This window comes from Budorcas taxicolor, chromosome 10 (genome assembly GCF_023091745.1).
Source record: "Budorcas taxicolor isolate Tak-1 chromosome 10, Takin1.1, whole genome shotgun sequence".
In the NCBI taxonomy this organism is placed as follows: Eukaryota; Metazoa; Chordata; class Mammalia; order Artiodactyla; family Bovidae; genus Budorcas; species Budorcas taxicolor.
Genome location: NC_068919.1, coordinates 78458614 through 78483723, shown reverse-complemented (window position 1 = coordinate 78483723; position 25110 = coordinate 78458614). Strand labels below are relative to the sequence as shown.

At 42.1% G+C, this 25110-nt stretch overlaps 1 protein-coding gene across 1 annotated transcript in view; it reads right to left on the bottom strand.

Moving 5' to 3' along the window:
* Nucleotides 1–25110, bottom strand: part of RAD51B (RAD51 paralog B) — a 608130-nt gene that overhangs the window by 1284 nt on the left and 581736 nt on the right. The window contains exons 10-11 of the mRNA XM_052646678.1: nt 8535–8613; nt 2561–2614 (exon numbers count right to left, since the gene is read on the bottom strand). Of these exons, the coding sequence (XP_052502638.1) occupies nt 2561–2614; nt 8535–8613 (133 nt within the window). The remainder of the gene's footprint in view (nt 1–2560; nt 2615–8534; nt 8614–25110) is intronic.

The window sequence follows — 25110 nt, the reverse complement described above, 5'->3', positions numbered from 1 at the left end:
GACATTTGTTGTTGAGAAACAGAGACACCCCAGTAGGTATATAGGAAGATTTTTCAAAAGCGCCTCTGTTTGTCAGTTTTTGTGAGTGCAGTGCACTATTTGTCAGTTCTCATGGCATGTGTGAGGAAATAGAAGTTTCACATGGCTGGGGAGCAGCATGTGATGGATGCTCTGATTCTGTGTGGACTATGAATAACCCAAGGTTGCATAAGCCTGTCCTGGGAACTGTTGTTAAGCATTTCTGTTATCCTTGAGCTCTGTAAAGCACTTTCTAGTCAAGGTGATTTGTTGGCTTCTCATCAGGAGCACATTTTAATTGACAAAAAAATGAAGTACTGAGGCTAAGTGATTTACACTTCATCACATGATAAAATTCAGGATCTGAACTCTTGACTCTCAGTGTCCCCTTTATTGTTGAATCAATCCATTTAGAACACATTAGTCAGCATGATTCAACATGAGTCACACGGCACTAATCAGCATTCCCCAGTGTGCCCAAATCTGTCCTCAAACAGCAAAAGAAACTGGCCTCTGTCAAGAGACAATGGAAGGCCATTTTCGTCAGTATTCAGGAGCTGACATCCAGTTCAAGTCCCTTGTCCTCTCAGGAACCTTCCTCCATCATCCCAGATGGAATGAGTCGTATTTCCTCTATCTTTTCAGATCCCATTGTTTGAGCCTTGATAATAGGTGTGGCAGTTTGCTACTTTGTTTTTAAGCTAACTATTTAGATTGTCAACTGCTAAAATACCGGATTTTTTTTTTTCAATCAGCCTCTCTATCCTGAGCACCATGGTTTATATACAATAGATGTTGAAGAAATACCTGCTTACCTGAACTCACTGAAATGGAGCCTAAGTCATATTCCAGAAAGAACCCCAAGTCCTTCTGGAAGAGGTTTTCAAAGAAAATCAACAACCTGAATTGATTTAACATCTTTGGGTATTATTACCTGGGCATTTTCACAAATGCAAATTGTTAACTCTGCAAAGATAGCCAAATGGCTTCCCGGGTCCAAAAGTGGAGTATGGATCTATTCTAACCATAGTCCAGGCCTTGGAATAAGTTTTTCTCTATAACCTTATTCAAACTGACATTTTGTTTCATGGTTTTTTTTGAAGGTGGAGACAGAAAAAACATTTTGGGAAAAAAATGTGTTTAGTCTATGACTTTGGAACCAAATTTATACTCTGCTTTGTGCTATAAGCACTAGCTCTTGTTCAAGTATTTTTCTTGAATAGTGCACAATAGCAAAACACGTCCTAAGTTTCTGCATGACAGAGATTTTGTTTTGGAAGGGGAACCAAGATTTCTGGGTGTTGATCTTCGGTGGCATTGCTGACTGTGATACTCTACTACTCTGTTTTAGACTCTATTAAAGAATGTCCTGATACCATTTTAAACATACATTTGTTTTTTTAAGAACGGAAAAGAGATTTATCTGAGCCAAACTATTTTCCAGGTAACTCTGAGAAACTGCAATATTTATACTGCATTTGCACCTTATGCAACAAGTCCAGCTCTAGGGTCTGTACTGTTGTACCCTGGGGCCTAATCTCTGCAACTATGCTCCTCTGAACGAAATGTATCATTGAATATGCATCTCCTCTCTCTCTCGTGATAATAGAACTCCTCAAATTTGGCTCAGCACATGGCCACTGAGATTAACAACTACATTTTCCAGCCTTACTTTCCATACATCTATAGATTGGCAGAAATAATATGTGTAACTTCTTGTTAATATCCTTAAGGAAGGGGGCTGCCCTTTCCTCCTATTGAATCTCTGCCCCACATAACTCCTGCTGCCTTGATATAGGACATGATAGTGAGCCATTTCGGATCATTACAATGAAGGCAGCCTCCCAGGCACGCTGGAGCAACAAGAGAATTGCCAGAGTTTCTGGACTAATATCGGAGAAGGCAAAGGCACCCCACTCCAGTACTCTTGCTTGGAAAATCCCACAGAGGAGCCTGGTAGGCTGCAGTCCATGGGGTCGCGAAGAGTCAGACATGACTGAGTGACTTCACTTTCACTTTCAGTTTCATGCATTGGAGAAGGAAATGGCAACCCACTCCAGTGTTCTTGCCTGGAGAATCCCAGGGACAGCGGAACCTGGTGGGTTGCCGTCTATGGCGTCACACAGTGTCGGACACAACTGAAGCGACTTAGCAGCAGCAGCAGCTGGACTAATATGTGGGGCTGAGTTGCTATATCAGCTCTGGACTGCATTCCTCCATAATGCTACATGAGAAAGCAGTCAACCTCTACCTTGTACACCACTGTTGATCTAGGTTATGTTTCTACCCAGCCAAATTTATGATCCAACTAAGGAAATTCCTTGAAGGATCACTATATCAATGTGACTGATCCATCACAGCTTAGGATTTCAGGATTCAAGATTCAGAATGGGCCTAGACTATCCCAATGGAGGCTTATGAAGCTCAAGAGGTAAGTTGTCACAGGGGCTGCCATGATGGGAGACAAGGGGGCCCAAACTCATTTCTGATTTTATGAAAAATCACAGGAGCCCAGGCTTAATACTTGGAAATGGCTACAAACCCAATTCTGAGGCAGTGAGCATCACTTCACCTTTCTGGCACTCAGTCCCCTCACCTGAAAATAAAGATGAATAGAATGAAAAGATCCCTTTCTGAGAGATAGAGGAGTAGAATAATTTTTATCAGTTAATCATGTAACTATATGCATAAAGCACATGTGAAAGTGAAAGTGGTTCAGTCATGTCCAACTCTTTGTGATCCCATGGACTATACAGTCCATGGAATTCTCCAGGCCAGAATACTGGAGTGGATAGCCACGCCCTTCTCCAGCAGATCTTCCCAACCCAGGGACTGAACCTGCATTTCTTATGTCTCCTGCATTGGCAGGTGGGTTCTTTACCACTAGTGCCACCTAGGAAGCCCCAGGATTGATATATGCAGACTGCTATATATAAAATAGAGAAACAACAAGTATCTACTGTATTGTACAGGGAACTATTCTGTATTGTGTAATAACCTATAAGGGATAAGAATCTGAAAAAGAATATATATATTGATATCAATTTGCTGTACACCTGGAACTGACACACCGCTATAAATCAACTATATTTCAGCTTAAAAAAATCTGACAAAACGTTAACATTTGTTAATTCTGGATGTTAGAGTCATGGGTTTGGCTTTACTATTTTCTGTACTGTTACATATTTTAAATATATTTTCGACATTAAAAAGAAAATCTGTCTTTGAGGCTAACAGCGAGACTGAAAGAAGGGACCGAAAGCTGAGGGCCAGTGTGGGACGCTGTCATGGAGGGAGGGGATGTGAAGCAAAAAGGGGCAACGCTGTGAATGGGAGTCCTGTGTTCTCTGCCCTCAGAAGTGCCTCTTGGAGGGGCAGGCAGAAGCAGCTCAGGACAATGAGACAGGCATCCGCAGCCCTCTCCTCCATGCCCTGTGACAGCTAGTTCACTCTGCTCTGCTGAATCCTAGGGCTCTCTGCCAGGCTCCCAAGAGCATGCCAGGCTGTGCCAGGTGTGTGGGTGATATTTACCAGGCAGACACCTCCATACCTGGATGGATGGATTCAGACTGAGAATCTTCTGGGTCACTCTGAGTCCACTAGGCAGAAACATTTAAATGGGCTACTGATTGTAACTGAAATCTGATGAGCTCAGATGGTGGTATTTGGGGGCAAAAAAGTTTTCAATGAATCATCCAGTTGGCTCAGTGACTAAGAAAATGGGGTGGAAGAATCTAACCCAACTTTGCGACAAGGGAACAAACAGAGGAGATTAATGTCTTTCCCAGTGTGCTTCAAAAAAGCGATCAAACAATCATTTTTGACTTTACAACGAAGATGAGGCATATAGCGTCCCAGCTCTCAAATCATTATTTTTTATTTTCTGAGTCCCTATATACTGGGTAGTTGGAAAAACAGGAAACTAGCTTTGTTTCCAGAACCTTCTCTGGACCTATCTCAGGGTGCTCTGGGCTCCCCTGAGGTTCCCCATCCCAAAGTATATGCTGCTTATTCAAACTAAACTAATAAAACAGCACCAGAATCAAGATTCAACCTGCCTGACCTGATCTTTATTTTTTTAAAACAATTTAAAAGCCCATAATTCTGACCTGTTGAGAAACTAAACCATTGTCCTCTATCCTGTTGGTTTTTGTTTTTCAAACACTTCCTAGATCCCTAAGTAAAAGGAGACTAGAGGGCCGGGAAGAGTGATCAAGGAGGACACTCCCCCGACCCAGACTCCGAGCCCACTCCTGCCTTTTCCCTGGCCAACCTCTCCTAGGGTATCCTCTCTTTTGCCAAGTTGGCGGGCCTTTATTACCCATGAAAGCCACAGTGGCTCCAGGAGACTCAGGCTCCCTTCGCCTCCTGTGGCATCAGCAACAGTCTGGCTGCTTTCAGGGACAGAATCATTATTCCTGGCCTTGACACCGAGGTCCAGGGGCCCCAGCTGTGCTCTGGGTGGCACAACATTTGGGGCTTACTGGGGAAGCAGAGGACATGACCAGAATAGATGTGGATCAAGCTGGATTTCAGAGTCAACACTCCCTTCCCATCCGCAGCCATGCGGTTCTGTGGACCAACTCCATGCAAGCCAATTCCCAAAGCCAAGTCTCGCTTTTCCCTCTCCTCTCCACTAGGTCCTGGCAACCCTGGGCCTCACTCTGAGCTAGTCAAACCTCTAAGCTTTCCCATTCACTGGGCACTGGGACTTAACGGTGAACTCTGCGAACAAAAGGGAAAATGGATTAATGGGATCTTCCTTGACCCCCTTCCACCTTTCCCAGTTGAGTAGCACAAAACAGCTGAACTCTTCCTCTGTTGGGACCTGGCCCCTCTCAGAGTCTGAACCATCAAGAAGCTGGGGGCTGTGAGATCCCTCTCCTTGGGGGCCCAAATGTTTTCAGGGTCCAGGGGCCCAAGTATTTCCAGAGTCTTGAGCTCAACCAGGAGAGGCCAGGATCCTGGACCAATGGGAGACAAAGAAGATGTGAACAACGCAGTATTACCATGGTAACAGCCTGAGCCCAGCAGCCTCCTGAAGATGCTGGGGTGGCGCGGGGGGTGGGGGGGGGTGGGGGTGGTTTCTTTCTTCCTTTTTTCCTTGCGAAAGGAGAATAGTTCCGCTTTCTATTTTACTACAACAATAGCATGGACCGGCTCCTTCAAGTGTTTCAAAAAGCAGCCTGAGAAATCTCTAACCAAGCCCCTCAGTCTCCCCAGCCTGCCGTTTTATTGTCCCTCCCATCCCTGTGAACAAAAGGGCGGGAAGGCTGAAAGGCCCCCAGTGGCAGGCTTGTTCTCAGCATCCTAATCCTTGAGAACCGGGGTGGGGCGTGGCCTGCAGAGCCGGTAAATCCAATGTGGGCCTCACCTTTTATTCTCTCCCTCCCTCTGCTTCTGCACTCTGGAGCTCTTCAGGTATTATAAAACCTCCTGGTTAGCAGGCTGGTAGGAATCTCGGGGCTTGCTAAGGGGATAAAAGGCACCCAGCGATCATTCCCAGATTCACTAATAGCTCTGTCCCTCACTCCCACCCCCACCCCCGCCAAAAGCCAGGCTAGCCTATTTGGATTGTTTTTTTCCTGCCACCCCAGGTTGGCTCCATTACAAAGACGGAAAGTGGAGCCACAGCAGCTGGCTCTTCTTTAGTTGGTAACCCAGGAACTGCCCTCACTCTTCCAGCCCTTCCCCTCCTCTGTCCCCTCAGACAAGGATTGTACATGTCCCCACCTCCCCACAGCTGTGGGTGCCAACCTGCATGCCACTTCAGGACTATCATGCCAGAGCAACCTCTCACAAGAAAAGCTTCTTGGCTTTGACTTCTGAGACCTTTCCAAGGTTATCACCGAGGGATCAAAGGTTTCTTTGCTTTAAACCTGGGAAATGGTGCAGGTGTTTTTTAGTTCAGTCATCTGTTAAAACTGGGGGCGGGGGGGGGGTGTGGCGGAAATAAGCTTTTACCTTCCAGGTTGTGAAGATCTCAAGGGCACAACTCCACTGAGCTCAAGTGAATGATAAGTACATCATCTCCTCAGAGAATCAGATAAAGGAGAAGTGGGAAGGCCTTTAGAGATCACCCAGGCTGATGACCACAATCCAATGAAGAAAAACATTTTGCACTGCAACCTCTGTACATAAACTCATAATGCATGTACATGCACACACAATCACACATGAAATATTTCACAAAGCAGTACAACATATGTGATATAATCTGTTATTTTCTATTCTCTCTTTCTTTTTTCCCCAATGCTGGTTGTGATTCCTTATTTCATCACCCACCAATGAGTCACAAAACAGTTTGCAAAGCACTGAGTCAAGGTCAACATTGTCTTTTTCAAGCTGACAAAACTAGGATTCCAGAGATTTTCTCAAGAACATACCAGAGCCGGAACGGAAATCCAAGGTGGGTCTAATACAGGAGGGGCCCCCATTTTTCTGAGGATCAGAGCTCCTCTTTGTTTACTTAAAGCCTTGGGAGCACATAGCTAGAGGGGAGGGAATGCCCAGAGGTTTACATGAAATGGCACTGCTGATAGGGGCAGAAGGTTCCTGCTGCCTCCAGAAAACCTCAGAGAGGAAGGTGTGGCTTCAAAAGCAAACAGGTAAGGCTCTGAGGTCTCCCAGACATTTTTATTTACTGGTTGGGATTCTTGCATCATCAGAGACTTTCCTGAATGTTTCTATTTCCTGGACACCCGGTTCCAGGCCAGCCTCCTTTAGTAATGCACTTTCTCTCGTTTTCCAACTATTTCTAATAGTCTTTGCAGCTTTCTAACCTCTACCAATTTACTGTGGTTTCAGTTTCTACTTTCCCTAAACAACTTCCTCTTTCCCATCAAAATCATGATCTTAGCAATGAGAGTCAGAGAGGCAACTCTGTGAATCTCGCTTCCAGACTATTATCCCAAAGTTATCCAATTAAGACCAGGCTTTCAACTGTTGTTTACCAAAATGCCCAGCGATCAAGATATAGGCACCATATCAACGCTCTCCTACAAACTATCTGGGCAGAATGGGCTCTTTTCCTCCTGAAATTATCTTGTAATCCTGCATAGAACTTCTTGAAATCTTCGTCTAAATTTGCTATTTGCTGGAGTTCTAATCTTTTAAGCAAGGCTCTAAAAATGAAAAGCTGAGGGGCACACTGTGCACAGGGTAAACACAAGTCCAGCTCTCTGATTGCTTATTACTTATACACCCTTAGAGAGTCCGTAACAAAGGGGCCTGCTGTTTGCTTTGCTTAATCTGGTCTTAAAATCTCTGCTTCTTTGTCAGAAAACAATATTTGCAATTGTAAAAAAAAATATTTACCAAGGAACTTGGATAGCATAAGTCAAAGGCTAAGAGCCAAAGGTCAGGAGTTCTTACTCCAAATTTCCCTGGACCCGAGTCCCTGCTGTGGAGCTCAGCTACACCAAACAAACATGCTGCTTTCTGGATCCATTAAGAAGTGGATGCTTTAGAAGGCAAGGAAAGGGAGGGCAGAGCCTGTTCCTCAGTCAGAAGCACTGTCCAGCCGGCTGCCTAGAAGTCCTGCTAGAGCTTTATAATGCAAGGTGTCTCCATGGGAATACTGTAAGGGCTCACCCTATTTCACAAACTTGGGGAAAGCACTCTGCTTATAAAATCCTAAAGGGCAGATATTCCTCCCACAGACAGCAAAGACAATATGCTCCTCGGAGGTTCTGAGCAGACGTGTGCCAAGCATCTCTGGGTGACGTCTCCAGCCCAACAGTAGGGGGACAGATGTGTACTCTGAGCACTTCTGTGGGGACCCTTCTTAATCTACAAAGCAGTCTGGGGCATCTGACCCTCCGGGCTAAGTTCAATGGGGTTTGAATTTACCCCCTCCTCTTCATTGTTTTCTGCAGACCTGCCATCAAACGACACCTTTCCTAACCACCCTGATCCTACATCAAGGAATGATGCCTCTCAATCCGCTTTCTCCCCTGTTTGTTGAATTAGTTCAGCTTGTGGCCTTGAGGGGCTCTTCCGCGAGTCAGCACTCAGGCCCATGTCACAAAGTGCAGGTCTGCAAGGCCTGGTCCCTGGTCGGGACTTGAGTACAAGGGGAGGAAATAGAGTAACCAGAAGTAGGCCGAGGAAGTGGTGCTCATGGAGCCATGACAAAGTGCCCCACAGGCTGCCAGCCCAGCTGGTTCTTCCCAGCTAAGTGAGAAGGCTCTGAGGCAGGGCTGGGTCCTTTCTCCCATGGGATCTGCAAAAAGGACTGGAGGAGTTGCAGTTCCTAGCCTGCTCGACTTGTCCCTCATTCTTGGGTTGTCCCACTCTGTTAGGGAACTCTGTAATTCTCCCTGACCTCTGTCAAATTCTTGCCACAATTGCCAATCTCTTTTATCTTATCGGGATCAACATCACTGGCTAGTTCTTCTTGGCCTTTGATTCTGTCCCGAAGGAGCTTCCATTAGGAGCAAAGCAGTAATTATCACCCACAATGGGCAGTGCTGAGCATAATTAGATGAAAGAAATGGCTTGTCCGAAGATCTTACCTTGAAGAACCAAGCCTTCCTTCTCGATGGTGTAGACAAAGGCGGTGAAGGGTGCCAGAGGGGACTTGGCAATGAGAATCTGCACAGAAAGCATATTTGCTCAGGATTAGTCAAAGGAAATAGAGATGAGCCTCTTATTCACTCCTCTTCCCACTCTGAAGCAGAGTGGTAACATGTGACCACAAACTGTGGTTTATTTACTTTGAAATTATTTTAGAACCAAATGAGTGTTATTCCTTCAAACAGCTGACCACCTTGGTAGGCTGTACATCAATTCCAACTATTCTGTCAATGAAGGCCATATTCCTGAGCCAGTTTTAGATATAAGTTTGATTATTATCTCACATGCTTAAATAGCTACATTTCTGCCCAAAGATAATTTAGCCTGAGCCTCTAACTATATTCATAAGTTTAGCTATTTTATTAAAAAATTCAAATCTACCGCTAAAAGATAAAGATTTAACATCACTGCAAATATTCAAAATAACTTGCTAAAGGCAGAGCCATGGCAGGTTGCCTGGTTGGCCCCAACCCTTCACTAAGTCTGTAGTCACATCCTTAGCCACCTGACTACCTTCCCTCCTACTGGAGGTATAGAGTATTTCCCAGGGACCTTGACCATAGGTTTGGCCACATGACTTGTATTGACTAATAGGTTGTGCCAGTTCTTAGCCTAGGCCTCAAGAAGCCTCACAAAACTTCACTTGTTCTTTTTATCCTTCTGCTACTGCCAGAGAAAAATATGTTCAAGCTAATCTGCTATCTCAGGAGGAGGAAGAGAGACGCCTAACGTAGAGCTGGTCAGTTAGGTCCAATCTAAATAGCTGACCCCCAGGAGATCTACACACACATTGGTTAAATGCTTATGACTATATGCACACCTCTGTGATTTTGAAGTTGTCACAAAGCATTACTGCAGCGACAGCTGGCTGACATACCAACCAACACAAAATATCAAAAATATTTTGCATAGTGGCACTCTACTTTGAAGATAGCTACTTTAAAAGGGATGGTCATTTGATAGTTAAAAAATTACTATTATTTAACCCTTTAACACATTGCATATGATTCCACAGAACCTCTAAGAACTGGTGGATTATGTTTCATTATTGTATTTCTCCTGAAGGAAGATGACGATCTATTCCCTGTTTTATAAACTAACGTCATCAAAAAACAGTGAGAGTTTGGCACAGAGCCACTTAGGTAATCAGGGAGAGAGGGGAGAAGGAAGAAATAATTTCAAATAACCAAAGGCTTACATGTACTATCTCAGTCTACAACAATTCAACAAACATTCACTGTCAACTATGAGAAAGGGTGGAACAGAATGGTAGAAAGATCACAGGTTGTAGTTATGGAGTTTGAATCAAGGTTCCTCCACTAATCAACTTGATGCCTATGGCAAATCAGGTGATGCCTATGTAGTCTTCCCCTAGTAGCCACCTCCTTTCTTCCTTAGAGTTAACAACTCCCCAGGTTTCAACATTTTTATGTCTTGTTTGCAGCTAGGTGTGGTGAGGTGGCTAAGCTTTGACTAACAGAAGATGACAAAAATGACAGGTAGAACTTCTGGATTATAAGAAAATTATGGGCTCTTCATTTTCTCTTTCCCTCTTCCCAAGGGCCAGACCCAGCTTCAACCACATCCTGGGGGATGATGAAGCAACATGTGGGAAGGAAGCTGGCTGATCTCATAAATCAGCAAAGCCTCCCACCTGGTCACCTGTCCAGCTCAGTACAGAGCCACTTGTGCGAACCACTGTATTTCGGATGGCTATGATATAGCCTGAAATGTACCCAATACTTAGGCTCTGGACAACCTCACCTTTTTGAGCCTCAGTTTCCTTATAGGTAAAATGGAGATAACAACACCCACCTAAATGAGATAATGTTGAAGATTAAGTATAAAAAATGCCTGTGTTGGGCTTTCCTGGTGGAATCTGCCTGCCAGTGCAGGGGACATTCCTGGTCCAGGAATATCCCACATGCTAAGCGCATGCGCCACAACTGCTGAGCCTGTACTTGAGAGTCCGGGAGCCACAGCTCCTGAAGCCCTTGCCCTCTAGAGCCTGTGCCGCACAACAAGAGAACCACCACAGGGAGAAGCCTGTGGACTGCAGTGACGTGTGGCCCCTGCTTGCTGCGACTAGAGAAAAGCCTGTGCGGCAGTGAAAACTCAGCATAGCCAAAAGTAAATAAATACAATGAAAAGAAATTAACTTTAAAAATACCTGTGTCAAACTAAAACCCGTAGTTGGAATATTTCCAACCAACTCACTACATATGATTCCCAAGTTCCTCTTAACTTTCACTTACCAAAAAGCAATATACTTGCCTTTTACCTGAAGGATTCAATTCAAGTTGAATTCAACTGCTCTAAAGTTATCTAGATAAACTAGCTCTCATTCTCAGAACAAATGAGTAGATGCTATAGGTGGATACTTACATCTTTATGTCAAAACTTCTCACCTGATAATTAAAGTGGGTCATTTCTGACAGAGATAATGTAGGGATGGTTCAATGTGAATTTATGGGTGCTCCTTGGTAGGGGAATGGCACGGCAGAAGAGAGGACAGTGCTTCTCAAGCTTTAATGTTGGGCCTGTTGACATGTAGATTTTGATTCACTAGGTTTTGAGTGGAGCTTGAGGATCTGCCTTTCTAGCAAGCTCCTAGGAGATTCTGATGCTGCGGTCCATAGACCACATTCTGAACAGCTGGGTTCAGGAAATTAGCCTGACTGAAGAGTCTAAGGTGGAGAAGCAAGAGACGGGAGTCCTGGAGTCAGTTAGGGAGCTACTGTAATAATTCAGGGATGAGGAGACACCTAAACCACAGGTGTGTCAGGAAGAATGGGGAAAAGCAGAAATGGAGAAGAGAAATAAAAAGCCTTTAGATCAAAAATCAATATAAATAAACATATACCAAACCTCAGATCTTCATTGCCTGCATGAAAAATTGGACATGAAAAGCCAGAAGGGTATAAATAAACAGTATTCAATAAACTATCATACTATATTTTTGAAATTTTATTTTATAGACCACAGAATCATGCAAAGAGTTGACTCACTGGAAAAGACTCTGATGCTGGGAAGGATTGGGGGCAGGAGGAGAAGGGGATGACAGAGGATGAGATGGCTGGATGGCATCACTGACTCGATGGACGTGAGTCTGAGTGAACTCTGGGAGTTGGTGATGGACAGGGATGCCTGGCGTGCTGTGATTCATGGGGTCGCAAAGAGTCGGACACGACTGAGCGACTGATCTGAACTGAACTGACTCTTAGAATCAGAAAAAGGATATGATATTCCAATGCAACACAATAAATGCCATCTGAACCTAAGCCTTTCAGCTTAGTGGTGCTACCCACTATCATCTGATGACTTCCTCTTCCAGGAAGCATGTGCCCATTCTGTGAACAAGCCCAGAGCTCAAGCCAGAAGGACCTCACATGGAAGGTTCTCAAACTTGGAAGTACCTCCTTTCCAGGAAATCAAGGGTTGGACAGGGTTTAAAATTAGCTATCAAAAGGATGATTGTATGCAGTTAGAAAGCGGAAGTGATCAGTTATGTCAGATGAATCCCACTTCCTTTTTTGGGAAAGAACTTCCAGATAGATAGCTCAGAGGGCTTCCACCAGCATGAACTATCAGATTTTCAGCAAAAAAAAAAAAAAAGTAACAAATTCTTAGTAGCCTTCTGGATAAAGCGAAGACAAGGTGGACTAGATGCTAATACCATGAAATGGATCTGAAAGTATCCAAAAGTTTAGTAACAATCTGGCATGGGGTAACAACCTCTAGTAGAAGGTAGTGGATTCTATCCTCAGTCCTATCATATTCAACATAATTACTGACCTGGATGCACACAATGATGTATTCAACCACATCCATACAACAGGGAATAGAACTGATAAAAATTGCTACCCTAGGCGAGCTTACATTCTAAAGGAGGCAAAAGATAATAAATCAAATGAATATGCAGTGAAATATATCGCATATTAAATGATTATATATGCTATGGAGAAAAAAACAGAGAAAGAGTATAGGAAGTATATTGGATGAAAAGAGGGAGTTAAGAGAAGATCTCACCTGAAAAGTGACATTTGGACTCACGGATCATGAAACTAAACCCACTGATGAGATGCTGAATATGGCAACAGGAGACACCAAATTTAGAGGAACAGTCAATATATTAGACAACCATTATATGAAAACAAACCTCAATCTGGTTAGAATGTTGGGACAAACCCTATGAATCTTTAGGACACAATTTTATTGAAATACATGTAAAGCCTTGTCCTTAAGAACAGGGGACTAATTTGTTCTGGTTACAGAATGGGGAAGATGAGATTTAACATTCAGAAAACAAATTACGTGTTAGTTCACTACAGTTCAGTACCAGTCAGCTGGGAGATGTGGTTTGCAAAAATCTAGTGTGATCTCCAACCCACTCCAGTACTCTTGCCTGGAAAATCCCATGGACGGAGAAGCCTGGTAGGCTGCAGTGCATGGGGTCGCTAAGAGTCAGATACAACTGAGCATCTTCACTTTCACTTTTCACTTTCATCCATTGGAGAAGGAAATGGCAACCCACTCCAGTGTTCTTGCCTGGAGAATCCCAGGGACGGGGGAGCCTGGTGGGCTACCGTCTATGGGGTCACATAGAGTCGGACACAACTGAAGCGACTTAGCAGCAGCAGCAGCAGCAGTGTGATCTCAGGTTGTATCAATGGAGACAGAGTATCTAGAACAAGGTCCTACTCTGCTCATTCAGCAAACCATGGTGGATGAAATGTGTTTGGATTGGAGCCCAGGTTTCTACAGGGAAACTGATAAGAGAGCAACTGGAGGAAAACTCCATCAAGGTGGTTAGAGCCCCAAACCTACCTATGACCATAAACACTTCAAAGCAGACATGCTGGTAAGAGGCCTGGGGTAAAGGTAAGTGCATATTGCTTTTAACATGAGTTTTCTGACCTGAAGATTCTCTAGTCTTACGTGGCAGAGTGAAGAAGTGTAAATTAGCTTTTTAGCTTAACAGATTTCAGGGGAAAAAAAGTAATGTTTGCCACATTGTCTTTGTGAATACATATTGACTTTTCCCTCTTTTAGACTTCAATGAGCACCCCATGCCCTTGTGTCTTTCAAACAATATATAACCCTCTTATAAAGCAAACAACCCTCCCTGGCCGATAACTGAGGCTGCTATTTCAGAAGTTCAGTCGACCTATATAGCTGGGGTGTTCTAATCATTGTCTGACTTGTGCTGTTTTCGAGTGCCCTCCTGGATACCTTAATACAAAAGCCCTGCAGCTTAACAGAATCCAGGAATTTTGTGAAAAGTTTTTATCCCACTCAACCTTGTGTGTAATATGTGAAGTTGGTTTTAGAACCTTCTGAGGGTTTATGGAAATATATAGTTGGGTAAGAATGAGTACAGACATGTGCAGCTCTGAAAACTCTGGAACTCCACAAGACAGGTGTAAGCCATAATCCTATCAACTGTGAGAATTTGCACTTTTTAAAAGACTGCCATCTGAAACTCACACATATAAAGAACATACTAGTGGTGACCTGTGGTGGGGGTGGGGGAAGTTCACAGGGTGGATGGAAAAGAGGTATAAACTACTAACTGTAAGCTAGGCTTGAGGATATATTGTACAACATGGAGAATATGGCCAATATTTTGTTGTAACTGTAAATGGAAATAACCTGGTCAATATTTTGTTGTAACTATAAATGGAAAATATCTTTAACAATTGTACAAAAATCCAAAAAAAAATTTTAAAAAGAGAAAGAAAGCAGACACAATCATAGAGTAGACAATTAATTAAACTTTCACCATTCAGTTCAGTTCAGTTCAGTCACTCAGTCATGTCCGATTCTTTGTGACCCCATGGACCACAGTTCGCCAGGCCTCCCTGTCCATCACCAATTCCCAGAGTTTACCCAAACTCATGTCCATTGAGTCGGTGATGCCATCTAACCATCTCATCCTCTGTCGTTCTCTTCTCCTCTTGCCCTCAATCTTTCCCAGCATCAGGGTCTTTTCAAATGAGTCAGCTCTTTGCATCAGGTGGCCAAAGTATTGGAGTTTCAGCTTCAACATCAGTCCTTCCAATGAACACTCAGGACTGATCTCCTTTAGGATGGACTGGTTGGATCTCCTTGCAGTCCAAGGGACTCTCAAGAGTCTTCTCCAACACCACACTACAAAAGCATCAATTCTTCGGTGCTCAGCTTTCTTTATAGTCCAACTCTCACATCTATACATGACTACAGGAAAAATCATAGCCTTGACTAGATGAACCTTTGTTGGCAAAGTAATGTCTCTGCTTTTTAATATGCTGTCGAAAATCCCATGGATGGAGGAGCCTGGTAGGCTGCAATGCATGGGGTCGCTAAGAGTCGGGCACGACTGAGCGACTTCACTTTCCCTTTTCACTTTCATGCATTGGAGAAGGAAATGGCAACCCACTCCAGTGTTCCTGCCTGGAGAATCCCAGGGACGGGGGAGCCTAGTAGGCTGCCGTCTGTGGGGTCGCACAGAGTCGGACACGACTGAAGCGACTCAGCAGCAGCAGCAGCAGCAGCAGTTTGGTCATAACTTTCCTTCCAAGGAATAAGCGTCTTTTAATTTCATGGCTGCAGTCACCATCTGCAGTGATTTTGGAGCCCCAAAAATAAAATCAGCCACTGTTTCCCCATCTATTTGCCATGAAGTGACAGGACCAGATTCCATGATCTTAGTTTTCTAAATGTTGAGCTTTAAGCCAACTTTTTCACTCTCCTCTTTCACTTTCATCAAGAGGCTTTTGAGTTCCTCTTCACTTTCTGCCATAAGGGTGGTGTTATCTGCATATCTGAGGTTATTGATATCTCTCCTGGCAATCTTGATTCCAGCTTGTGCTTCATCCAGCCCAGCGTTTCTCATGATGTACTCTGCATAGAAGTTAAATAAGCAGGTGACAATATACAGCCTTGATGTACTCCTTTCCCAATTTGGAACCAGTCTGTTGTTCCATGTCCAGTTCTAACTCTTGCTTCCTGACCTGCATGCAGGTTTCTCAAGAGGCAGGTCAGGTGGTCTTGTATTCCCATCTCTTTCAGAATTTTCCACAGTTTCTTGTGATCCACACAGTCAAAGGCTTTGGCATAGTTAATAAAGCAGAAATAGATGTTTTTCTGGAACTCTCTTGCTTTTTCAATGATCCAGCAGATGTTGGCAATTTGATCTCTGGTTCCTCTCCCTTTTCTAAATCCTGCTTGAACATCTGGAAGTTCATGGCTCACATATTGTAGAAGCCTGGCTTGGAGAATTTTGAGTATTACTTTACTTGCGTGTGAGATGAGTGCGACTGTGTGGTAGTTTCAGCATTCTTTGGCATTGCCTTTCTTTGGGATTGGAATGAATACTGACCTTTTCCAGTCCTGTGGCCACTGCTGAGTTTCCCGAATTTGCTGGCATATTGAGTGCAACACTTTCACAGCATCATCTTTTAGGATTTGAAATAGCTCAACTAGAATATCATCACTTTCACCATTATGATGACAAAAAAAAAAGACTGTTATACATTTCTACCTCAATTTATTTCCTAGAAACATGTTCTGAATTCTCAGTGGGACTGCAAAGATGAAGGGCATTGCCTTTGATCCCATACCCTTCCATTTCATAGAGCCCAGTTCAGTGCTTTGCATATGTGGTCTCTGAAAATGACAGAAGGACATTTTCTTCACTGTTCTTCACATTATCCCCATGCTATATGTGTGAAGGTTTCTCTCAGTGTACAAGTGAAACCTCAGAAGCCTGAGTACTCTAAATAAAACATGGCGGGGAGAAGTTGGCTCCTGGAGCTCACTGGCCTACCTGTACAGACTCTCTTCTCCTCCTTTCATATCCCTCCACTCAGGTGCCTATTTTGCTCTAAGCAAATAAGTTATCAGCTGATTCTCTTTTGCTCTTAAGCAGAGCTGGTTTAAACCTTCTAGTGCTAAGGAAACTTTACATTTTGCATTTTAATGTAAGACTGTCAGAAGAGAGTAATAGACCTAAAAATGGTGGAAAGTCTTATGGTTTGGGGTGGGTTAGAGGACCTTCCAAGGGTCCCACAGTAATGATGATGGAAACAACAACGAATAGATGTTATCCCTCACAATAGCCCTCTGAGGCAGATAGCTTATAAGTACTGAAGACAAGATTCTGGCCCAAGCCAACTAGTTGTACGGTCTGTACTTTCAACCAGCATGATGGTAACCTCTAATCTGTCATGCATAGATACATCTACATCCAAGGGATAAGACATCAAGGAGGCAGAATACATAACAACAAATAAAGGCATTTGCTTTCCAGCATGGATACTACATAGTTCAAGACAAAGAAGGGCATCCATGCAGGTTGACTAAGAGGTTCACAAGCTTCCACACTGTTAATCTTCCTTTCGTCCTTCCTGTCTCAATGTCCAAATCCTACATACTCTTGGAATGCTGTAAAAATGCAACCTCTTCCAGAAAGCTCATGCCAGTTTCTCTAGCCTGAGGTAATGTCTCTCAAATCAATCACACTGTATCTATAACCTCTCTAATAGTACCCACTGTTTTCTCCACCATTTTATAGTTAATGCCCCTTGAATTTATTAACATGTGTTTGAAGGTGAAGGACATCCTCATCATTGCTGCTTCTCCTAGTCCTAGCAACCTCCTGTATGATGTTGTATGCATAACAGAACTCAATTATAAAATATAAAAAAATGGTGACTCTCTGAAGCTCTGACTCATACCTATTTTGAGGCTTATCTGGCAACCCATTCCCAAAGTTGGGGGACTTAGGATATGTCACATAGAAAAGTGCAGGCTGCCCCGTCAATCATTGCCAAGACTTGGCTTGGGCAGGACCACAGTCAAGTCTTTGGTTTCAGCTTGCTATAGCATCACATGTTTTTCCTGGCCTGATCCCACTTCCAAGAGGCTCAGAAAGTGGAAAAGGAGCCACAGAACAGAAAGTGCTGGACATAGGAACCTCAGGCATCCTCCAGGATGGTGACACCTTCTAGAGATAGTACTTGTGTCCCTTTAAAGTACAGGTGTGACCCTCCTCGGGAGCAACCCGGCCTACCCTTCTCCTCCATGGGTGGCCAGGAAGGTCAGTGTGGATAAGACAGCACAAAGACATCAGGAACGTTAGGTACAGGCTCTCTTGGAGGCTGCTTTTATAGAATTCTGGTCCTGGCAGGGTATATGAGTTTCTGCAAAAGAGCCCTGACTTTAGGAAAAAGTGAGTTTTGCCTTTGTGGCCCAGGGAAGCAGACATGAATAGGCAGCCATGTGCTGAGGGTTAGCTGGCACCAATTCTTCCACTTTCTCTTCTCCGACTCCTGTGCCAGGCAGGCTTCCTTTAACGCTGCTAATGAATCCTTCCTCTCTTTTATTTCCTTCCCTTTCCCACCCATTACCCCAAGTCTCATATTGGTCAGGGGCAAAGGGCAGAGTAAAATGAGCTGGCAGAAGGCAAGTGTAAGCACAGTTTCTTCCTGCAGGGGCAGGTGGTAGGCCTGGCTTTCTTTCTCTTTCTTTCCATCCACAAAATGCAGGGACCAAAGACATTGTAATGTGTTCAGCTAAGAAAGCTGGGGTGAGAAATGGTTGAGTTGAATAGCTCAGAAATAGGACTTTGCATCCATCCACAGATCTCTAGCTTGCTATTTTTTTTAACCCTATCTCAGTCTCCTCCATGATCAGCAGGATTGTGTGGTAGTTGATGAACTCACCGGCGGTGTCCTCGTTTAAACACTTCTAATATTTACATCTGTGCACAAGGGACCTGCTGAGAAGGAAGGGAGCAAACCCACTGATTCTAAAATGTCCTTCAACAGGGACCCCATTATCTCATTTCGCCTGGATGTCTGGGCTAATAAAACCTTTTGCAAGCTAACCAAACCTTTCCTCTAGCTGTGCCAAATGTCTGCGACAGAAATCCTTCATGCCAGAGATTTTCCTCCTTGTCCAAGACTTAGAAAAAGGTTGTTTTCTCAGCTGCTTTGAAGCCCAGGAAGAGAGCCAGGGAGGCAAACAAGCCAGCCAGTCTTGCATCAGATAATTCAACAGGCTTTTGATAACCCCAAGTCTTCTGTCCTTTCCCCAGGTTGAGCTGAACTCTCCAAGCCAAGGGACAGAAGGGCCGGAAATGCTCCAGACAGGAAGATCTTGTGGCTGGAAGGAGGCCACAGGAACAGGGTGGCTTGAAGCATACTCAGTGATCCTCAAAGGAATTCCCTAGTCATTGTGTTAAGAGAGCTGGAGGGAAAGGTGGCAGAGATCCAGGTCCCAGTACATATCTGGATTGTATATTGATTAGAATCTGCTTCATCACTTGGAAAACCACTCTTCATGGAACATTGAAGCCTCAGTACCAACAGCTTTGCAAGATTATGAGGGGAGCGTAGAGAAAGAAGTGAATGGTGTCCAAACTGCCTTCTCAAAATAGGGAAGCAAGATCTGTAGTAGTAATACTGTGCTGGAAAATGACAAGGTGGAAAAAGGCACTGTATTTGAGCAGGCATGAACTTATTGATTTATCTACATGTGGCCTATTTCACAACTTTTCTGACAGAAACTAGGGGCAGAAATCTAAAGTTGATCTGAATCCCTTATGACATATAATTCTAGACCCTGGGAAGATTCTCCTAGAAAGTTTGGCCCTGAGGCTACAAGATCTTATTCCCCCCCCAGAGTATCATTATGCTCTTTCATAACATCTCTCTGGGTGAGGTGATTGTTTAAAAATGTTTATATAATACATTAGGTTCCCAAAGTTTATAAACTAAAATAACTTGCTCCTTAAAGAAAACATTAATTTCTTCAGATCAATAGGCTATTAACTTAGTAAATTATGCAATGGTAATAGTTCAGGTCAGAGTGGTATTTCGAGTTTATTATTTTTCTTATCATTTTATTATGAAAAATTTCAAACATGCAGCAAAATTTAAAGAATTTTATAGTGAATACCCATAAACCTATCAAGTGGATTCTACCACTAGCATTTTATAATACTTGTTTTTATAACTTATCTATCCAACAACCCATCTTAGCTTTATGTTATTGCATTTTAAAGTAAATTGCAAACATCAGTGCACTTTCCTCTAAATACTTCAGCATGCATATAATTAATTATAAGCTTAGTATTTGTCCATATATTTTAAAAATCATGTTAGGGTTCTTTTTTTTTTTTCTAGTGAACTTTATATGTGGTTTGAAAGTGTTAGTGATTTTTTCCAAATTATACTAAAATTAGAATTTAGTGTCTACACCTATATAGTAGCATGCAAATTTGTATAGTCAAAGAATATGGGTCATTATTTCTATATTAAATATCAGCTTTATGAGGTGAGTCTGCATATAATGAAATTCTTTTTAATAATTTTATGCATCTATTTATTTTTGGCTCTGCTGGGTCTTCATTGCTGTGCTGGCTTTCCTTTAGCTGTGAGTGGGGACTACTCTCTAACTGCAGTGCGAGGGTCTCTCATTGCAGTGCTACCTCTTGTTGCCTGTGTAGCACGGGCTCTACGGCGTGCGGGCTTCAGTACTTGCGGCTCCTGGGCTCTAGAGCACAGGCTCAATAGTTCTGGCACGTGGGCTGAGTTGTTCCTTGGCATGTGGGATCTTCCTTGCCCAGGGACCAAACCCGTGTCGTCTGCATTGGCAGGCAGTTTCCACTGAGCCACGAGGGAAGCCCATACAATAACATTCTTAATATAGGTATTTAAGTTATATATTTCCCTCCAACTACTGCTTTAGCTGCATCCCATAAGTTTTGGTATGTTATATTTTTGTTTTCATTTTCTCAAAGTATTTTCTAATTTCCCTTGTTTTTTATTGACTTGTTGCTCATTTAGAAGTAGGTGTGTGTTTAATTTGTACACATTTGAGAATCCCCCAAATTTCCTTTTATTATTATTAATTTAGATCAACAACCAGAAGAAGGGATACATAGGGTGAAGTCCCAAACAAAAGAGCTTCTGTCCTAGTGGGGCTTGGAGCCCAGCCTGGTGGCATAGGGGAGTGTTCCCTATGTGTTCCCCAGTGTGGAAGCTCTCTGAACACCTCTCTTTTTTTGAGTTTTTATGGAGGCTGAATTACACAGGCATAATTGATTAATTCATTGTCCACTGCTGGTTGACTCTATCTCTAGCCCCTCTGCCCTCCCCAGAAATCAGGGGGTGGAACTGGAAGTTCCCACTCTCTGGTTGGTTCTCCTGGCAACTAGCACCCATCCTTAGGTACTATACAAAAGTCAACTTCATTACATGAACCCCATTGTGGTGGAAACAGCTTGTTATAAGTAACAAGTAACCCATTTCACTGTGATGGCTCTGAAGCATTTTCAAAAACTGTTGAAGCTGAAACTCCAATACTTTGGCCACCTCATGCGAAGAGTTGACTCATTGGAAAAGACCCTGAAGCTGGGAGGGATTGAGGGCAGGAGGAGAAGGGGACGATAGAGGATGAGATGGCTGGATGGCATCACCGACTCAATGGACATGAGTTTGAGTGAACTCCGGGAGTTGGTGATGGACAGCGAGGCCTGGCGTGCTATGGTTCATGGGGTTGCAAAGAGTTGGACATGACTGAGCAACTGAACTGAACTGAACTGAACTGAAGAGATGAAATATTGCAACAAATGATGCTCCTGTTGTTCTTATCACTCAGAAAATTCCAAGGGTTTTGGAACCTGTGAGTTAGGAACTATGAATAAAAACTAAATATAAATATATATATATATTGGAGAAATATATTTTGGTTATCTGAATGACCAAATATCTTATAAATCACAATATTACAGTATATAATTTCCATTCTTTTACTTTCAACTGATTTGTGTCTGACTTTAAAGTGTATCTATTGGAGGCAACATATAGTTCGATCATGGGGGTGGGGTTTGTTTGTTTTGACTCTATCAGCCAGTCTCTGCCTTTTGATTGATGTGTTGAGTCCATTTACTTTTAATGTGATTATTGATAAGACAGGATATATGTCTGCCATTTTGCTATGTGTTTCTCTGTATATCTTGTGGTTTATGTTTCTCTATTTTTCTATTACTGATGTCTCTATGTTAGATACTTTTCTAGTTTACCATTTTAATTCTCTTGTACTATCTACTTTTGAGTTATTTTCTTATAGGATGCTCTGGAAGTTGCTATTACTGTTTTAACTTAAAACAATCTAGTTTAGACCTATGCTAACTTAAATTGTTTACAAAAAAATTGCTCCACTATAGCCCCATTTTCTTTTCCTCCTTCACACAACTATTGTTATGCACATTACATATTTATACATTAGAAGTTTGCTAACATAACTTTAGATTTATGGTTTTATGCAATTGTCTTTCAAATCATATTTGAGAAAAAAATAACAAACACCTCCCACATTCATACTTCTACATTTACTTATGTATTTACCTTTACCAGTGCTCTTTACTTTTGCATGTGGATTCCAATTACCCTCTAGACTCTTTCCATTTCAATTTGAAGAACTGCTTTTAGTATTTCTTGTAGGCTTGGTGTGCTAGTGACAAATTCTAAGATTTTGTATTTCTGAGAGTGTGTTAATTTCAATTTTGAAGGATAGTTTTGCTGAATATACAATTGTTAATTGACAGCAATTTGAATACATCATTCTGTTGCCTTCTGATCACCAGAGTTTCTGATTAGAAGTCAGCCTATAATTTTATTGAGGATGCCTTGTAAATGAAGTCACTTAGTGATTTTACAAAGCTCCTTGTGGACATCTCATCACCCAATTTTTTTCTTTAAAATATTTTGGTCAGCCTCTTGTTAGCTTTACCAGGTAACAAGACCTTAGGCAGCCATGATGTAAACAATTGCCACCAGCCTGTAGGGTAGGGCTACTCACACAGACCAAGCTCTGAGTCAGGTCAAATAGTGACAATTCTCTTGCATGGGGCTATAAGGGACTTTCAAACCTTTCCAAGCTACAATACAAAGCTATTGTAGTTGTGAGATGGTTGGCTTTCAAGATTACTACACAACTGGGGAAAGAATGATGGAATTTGTAAAAGTTTAATGCCACAAATCTTGCAACAATTCTTACTGAGATTCACCTGGTTTTCTTGAGTAAAAATTTACCAGATTTTCCAAGCCTCCAGTAATTTCCAGAGTTCTGAAAAAGTTGATTTTGACAGTTTTAATCAATGTTCTTATTGCTTTTGAGGAGATGCAAGTTGCCTGAGTGCCTTACTCTGCCATTCTATATGTTAAGGCTCCCAAGACAAATTTTTAAACATTGATTCACTATCTATCTTTGTTATCTTCCCCTGTTCAACTCTGCAATTCTCTTTCTGTTTAAAATATTTTCACAATTCTAGAAAATTATTTTATTTTGGTTTTAATCAACAACGCTTATACACAATTCAAATATCACTTGGTAGTATCTTCTACCTCTTTAATGGAGCTCATGTCAGCCATCACGTGTTTAATTTCCAAGAGCTCTTTCTTGTTTTCTATTTCTAATTCAACACATCCTACCCTTGTTTTTATATAATTTTTAATTCTCTGAGGATATTCGTTATAGTTTAAGGGCTTTCTTCCCTTAAATCTTGTATTATCTATAATTCCTCAGTTTTCTTTTTATTTGTTTTTGCCTTCATGTGTGAGGTACGTTCTATGAGTTGGGTGATCCTTGGTTGTCCAGTCATTTTCAAATTATATAATAGAAAACATATTTTACTCTAAAACTATAATTAGAAATAACGTGCATATGGTAAACTGGTGGGATTCACTGGGGACTGATAAATGTCAATACATGGAGATATCTTCTCAGAGGTGGATTGGTATTTATAGAAAAGGCTTGTCCAATCTCTTGTCTAGCTCCTACAATCTAGAAGCAGGGCAGAGAAAGGGGCTTCAGGTTCACCATTTGACAGGTGTAATCTCTTCTTTTAGGCACTGCCTCCCACTATGTCTTCCACTTTTATCTGAAGTCCCAAGTCTGAAACTTCTTTAATTCATTTTCTCCAAAGATAAATTATGGTTGTCAACTTGGATTGGAGATTGGTCACCTAGCTGTCAGGGTGAGAAAGGTGGTCCAACTATTTCCTATATTTCATGTAAAATTTTCAGCCAATCTCCTGTTTTCATCTTCTCTGCTTTCTGTGATGTCTGCTGCTTCTAAGTCTCAGGAAATCTTTTAAGTGTTCTGCTGTTACACTACATTGAGAATACTTTGGCTTATAGTTTCCTCTGTTATATCTTGTCAATCTTCCATCACTTCCTGTCTTCCAATATCTTGTTGAAACCTGTTGATGTCTCAAAGAGACCTAATCTTCCTGCCCTTTGGGGTTAACCATTTTTATTATTATTAAATGCAAATAATTTCAGATAGATCATGAGAAAGAGTGGAGATATAAGTGGTCAAACCTTCACATTAGAGAGGAGGCCCTCTTTGTGAGCTTTAGTTCTTTTTTCTCCAGCTGGGTAGTAAATTGGTGGTATTATCACAATATCAACTTTGAGGGTCAGTTACACACACACACATACACACATTTATGCACATACTATATATAAAATTACCATACACCTAAAAGCTCCTCTCAGTGGTGGTTAATATAATTTTTAACTATCTTTAAATCATCCTTTCAGGGGACTGAAAAAAGGTGGCTTGAGGCCAAGTATGATCATCATTATTACAAAATGTAAGATGCTTTGAATTTAGTCACTGTGGCTTCAAATCTTGGCTGTATGATTTGGGGCATTCTAACCTCTCTACCTCTCACTTTCTTTATGTCTAAAATAAGCACAGTAATACCAGCTTCATAGGCTTATTGTGAAAATTAGTGAGATGAATGAAATGAATGAAAAATATGGCACATCATAAGAACCTAAGAAATGTAAGTTTCTTTCCACTGTGGTGGTGGAGCAGGTAAAAAATGGAGGAAGGTTAGTGATTTTTCTCTATCTCGAAGGCTAAAGAATTAGTTCCATGATCTATTTGCCTTTGCTGCCCATGTGAGAGGGTCTATGTGTATAAGGCTAACGCACAGTTTTATACACAGGCCACAGCACTGTACATCTAGGTTTAAAATGATATTTCTAACCCTTTTTGAAATTGTTAGTGTTATCATTTGTTACTATTGCTGCGGGGTGCTGCTAAAGAAAGAAGAGATGTTTGTATTACTAGTAAGTTCATGGCCATCAAATACCACATTTAATCTTTATTTTTAAAGTTTCTTTTAAAAATCAAAAGTTGGTATAAGTATTACTGGTTTTAACTTTCAAGTATGAACAAGTATGTGCTGGTTGCATTGTCTGAGTTTAGAAATTTGGAAATTTCAATCTGGCTCCAATTAAAGCAACTAAATACTGTTACAGGCAATTTCATGTGACGAAAACCAATTCCCTTTCTCTACCATAAACCAGGAGTATAAAAATGACCAGAAAAATAAGATGCACAGAAACTCCATCCAGATATAAATGCTAAGTTCTTTGAACACCTGGTGAGATGGGCCTGACTTCCTAGCACTGTCCACAGACCCACAGGAAGCAGAGCTGGCCCTTCTTGTCC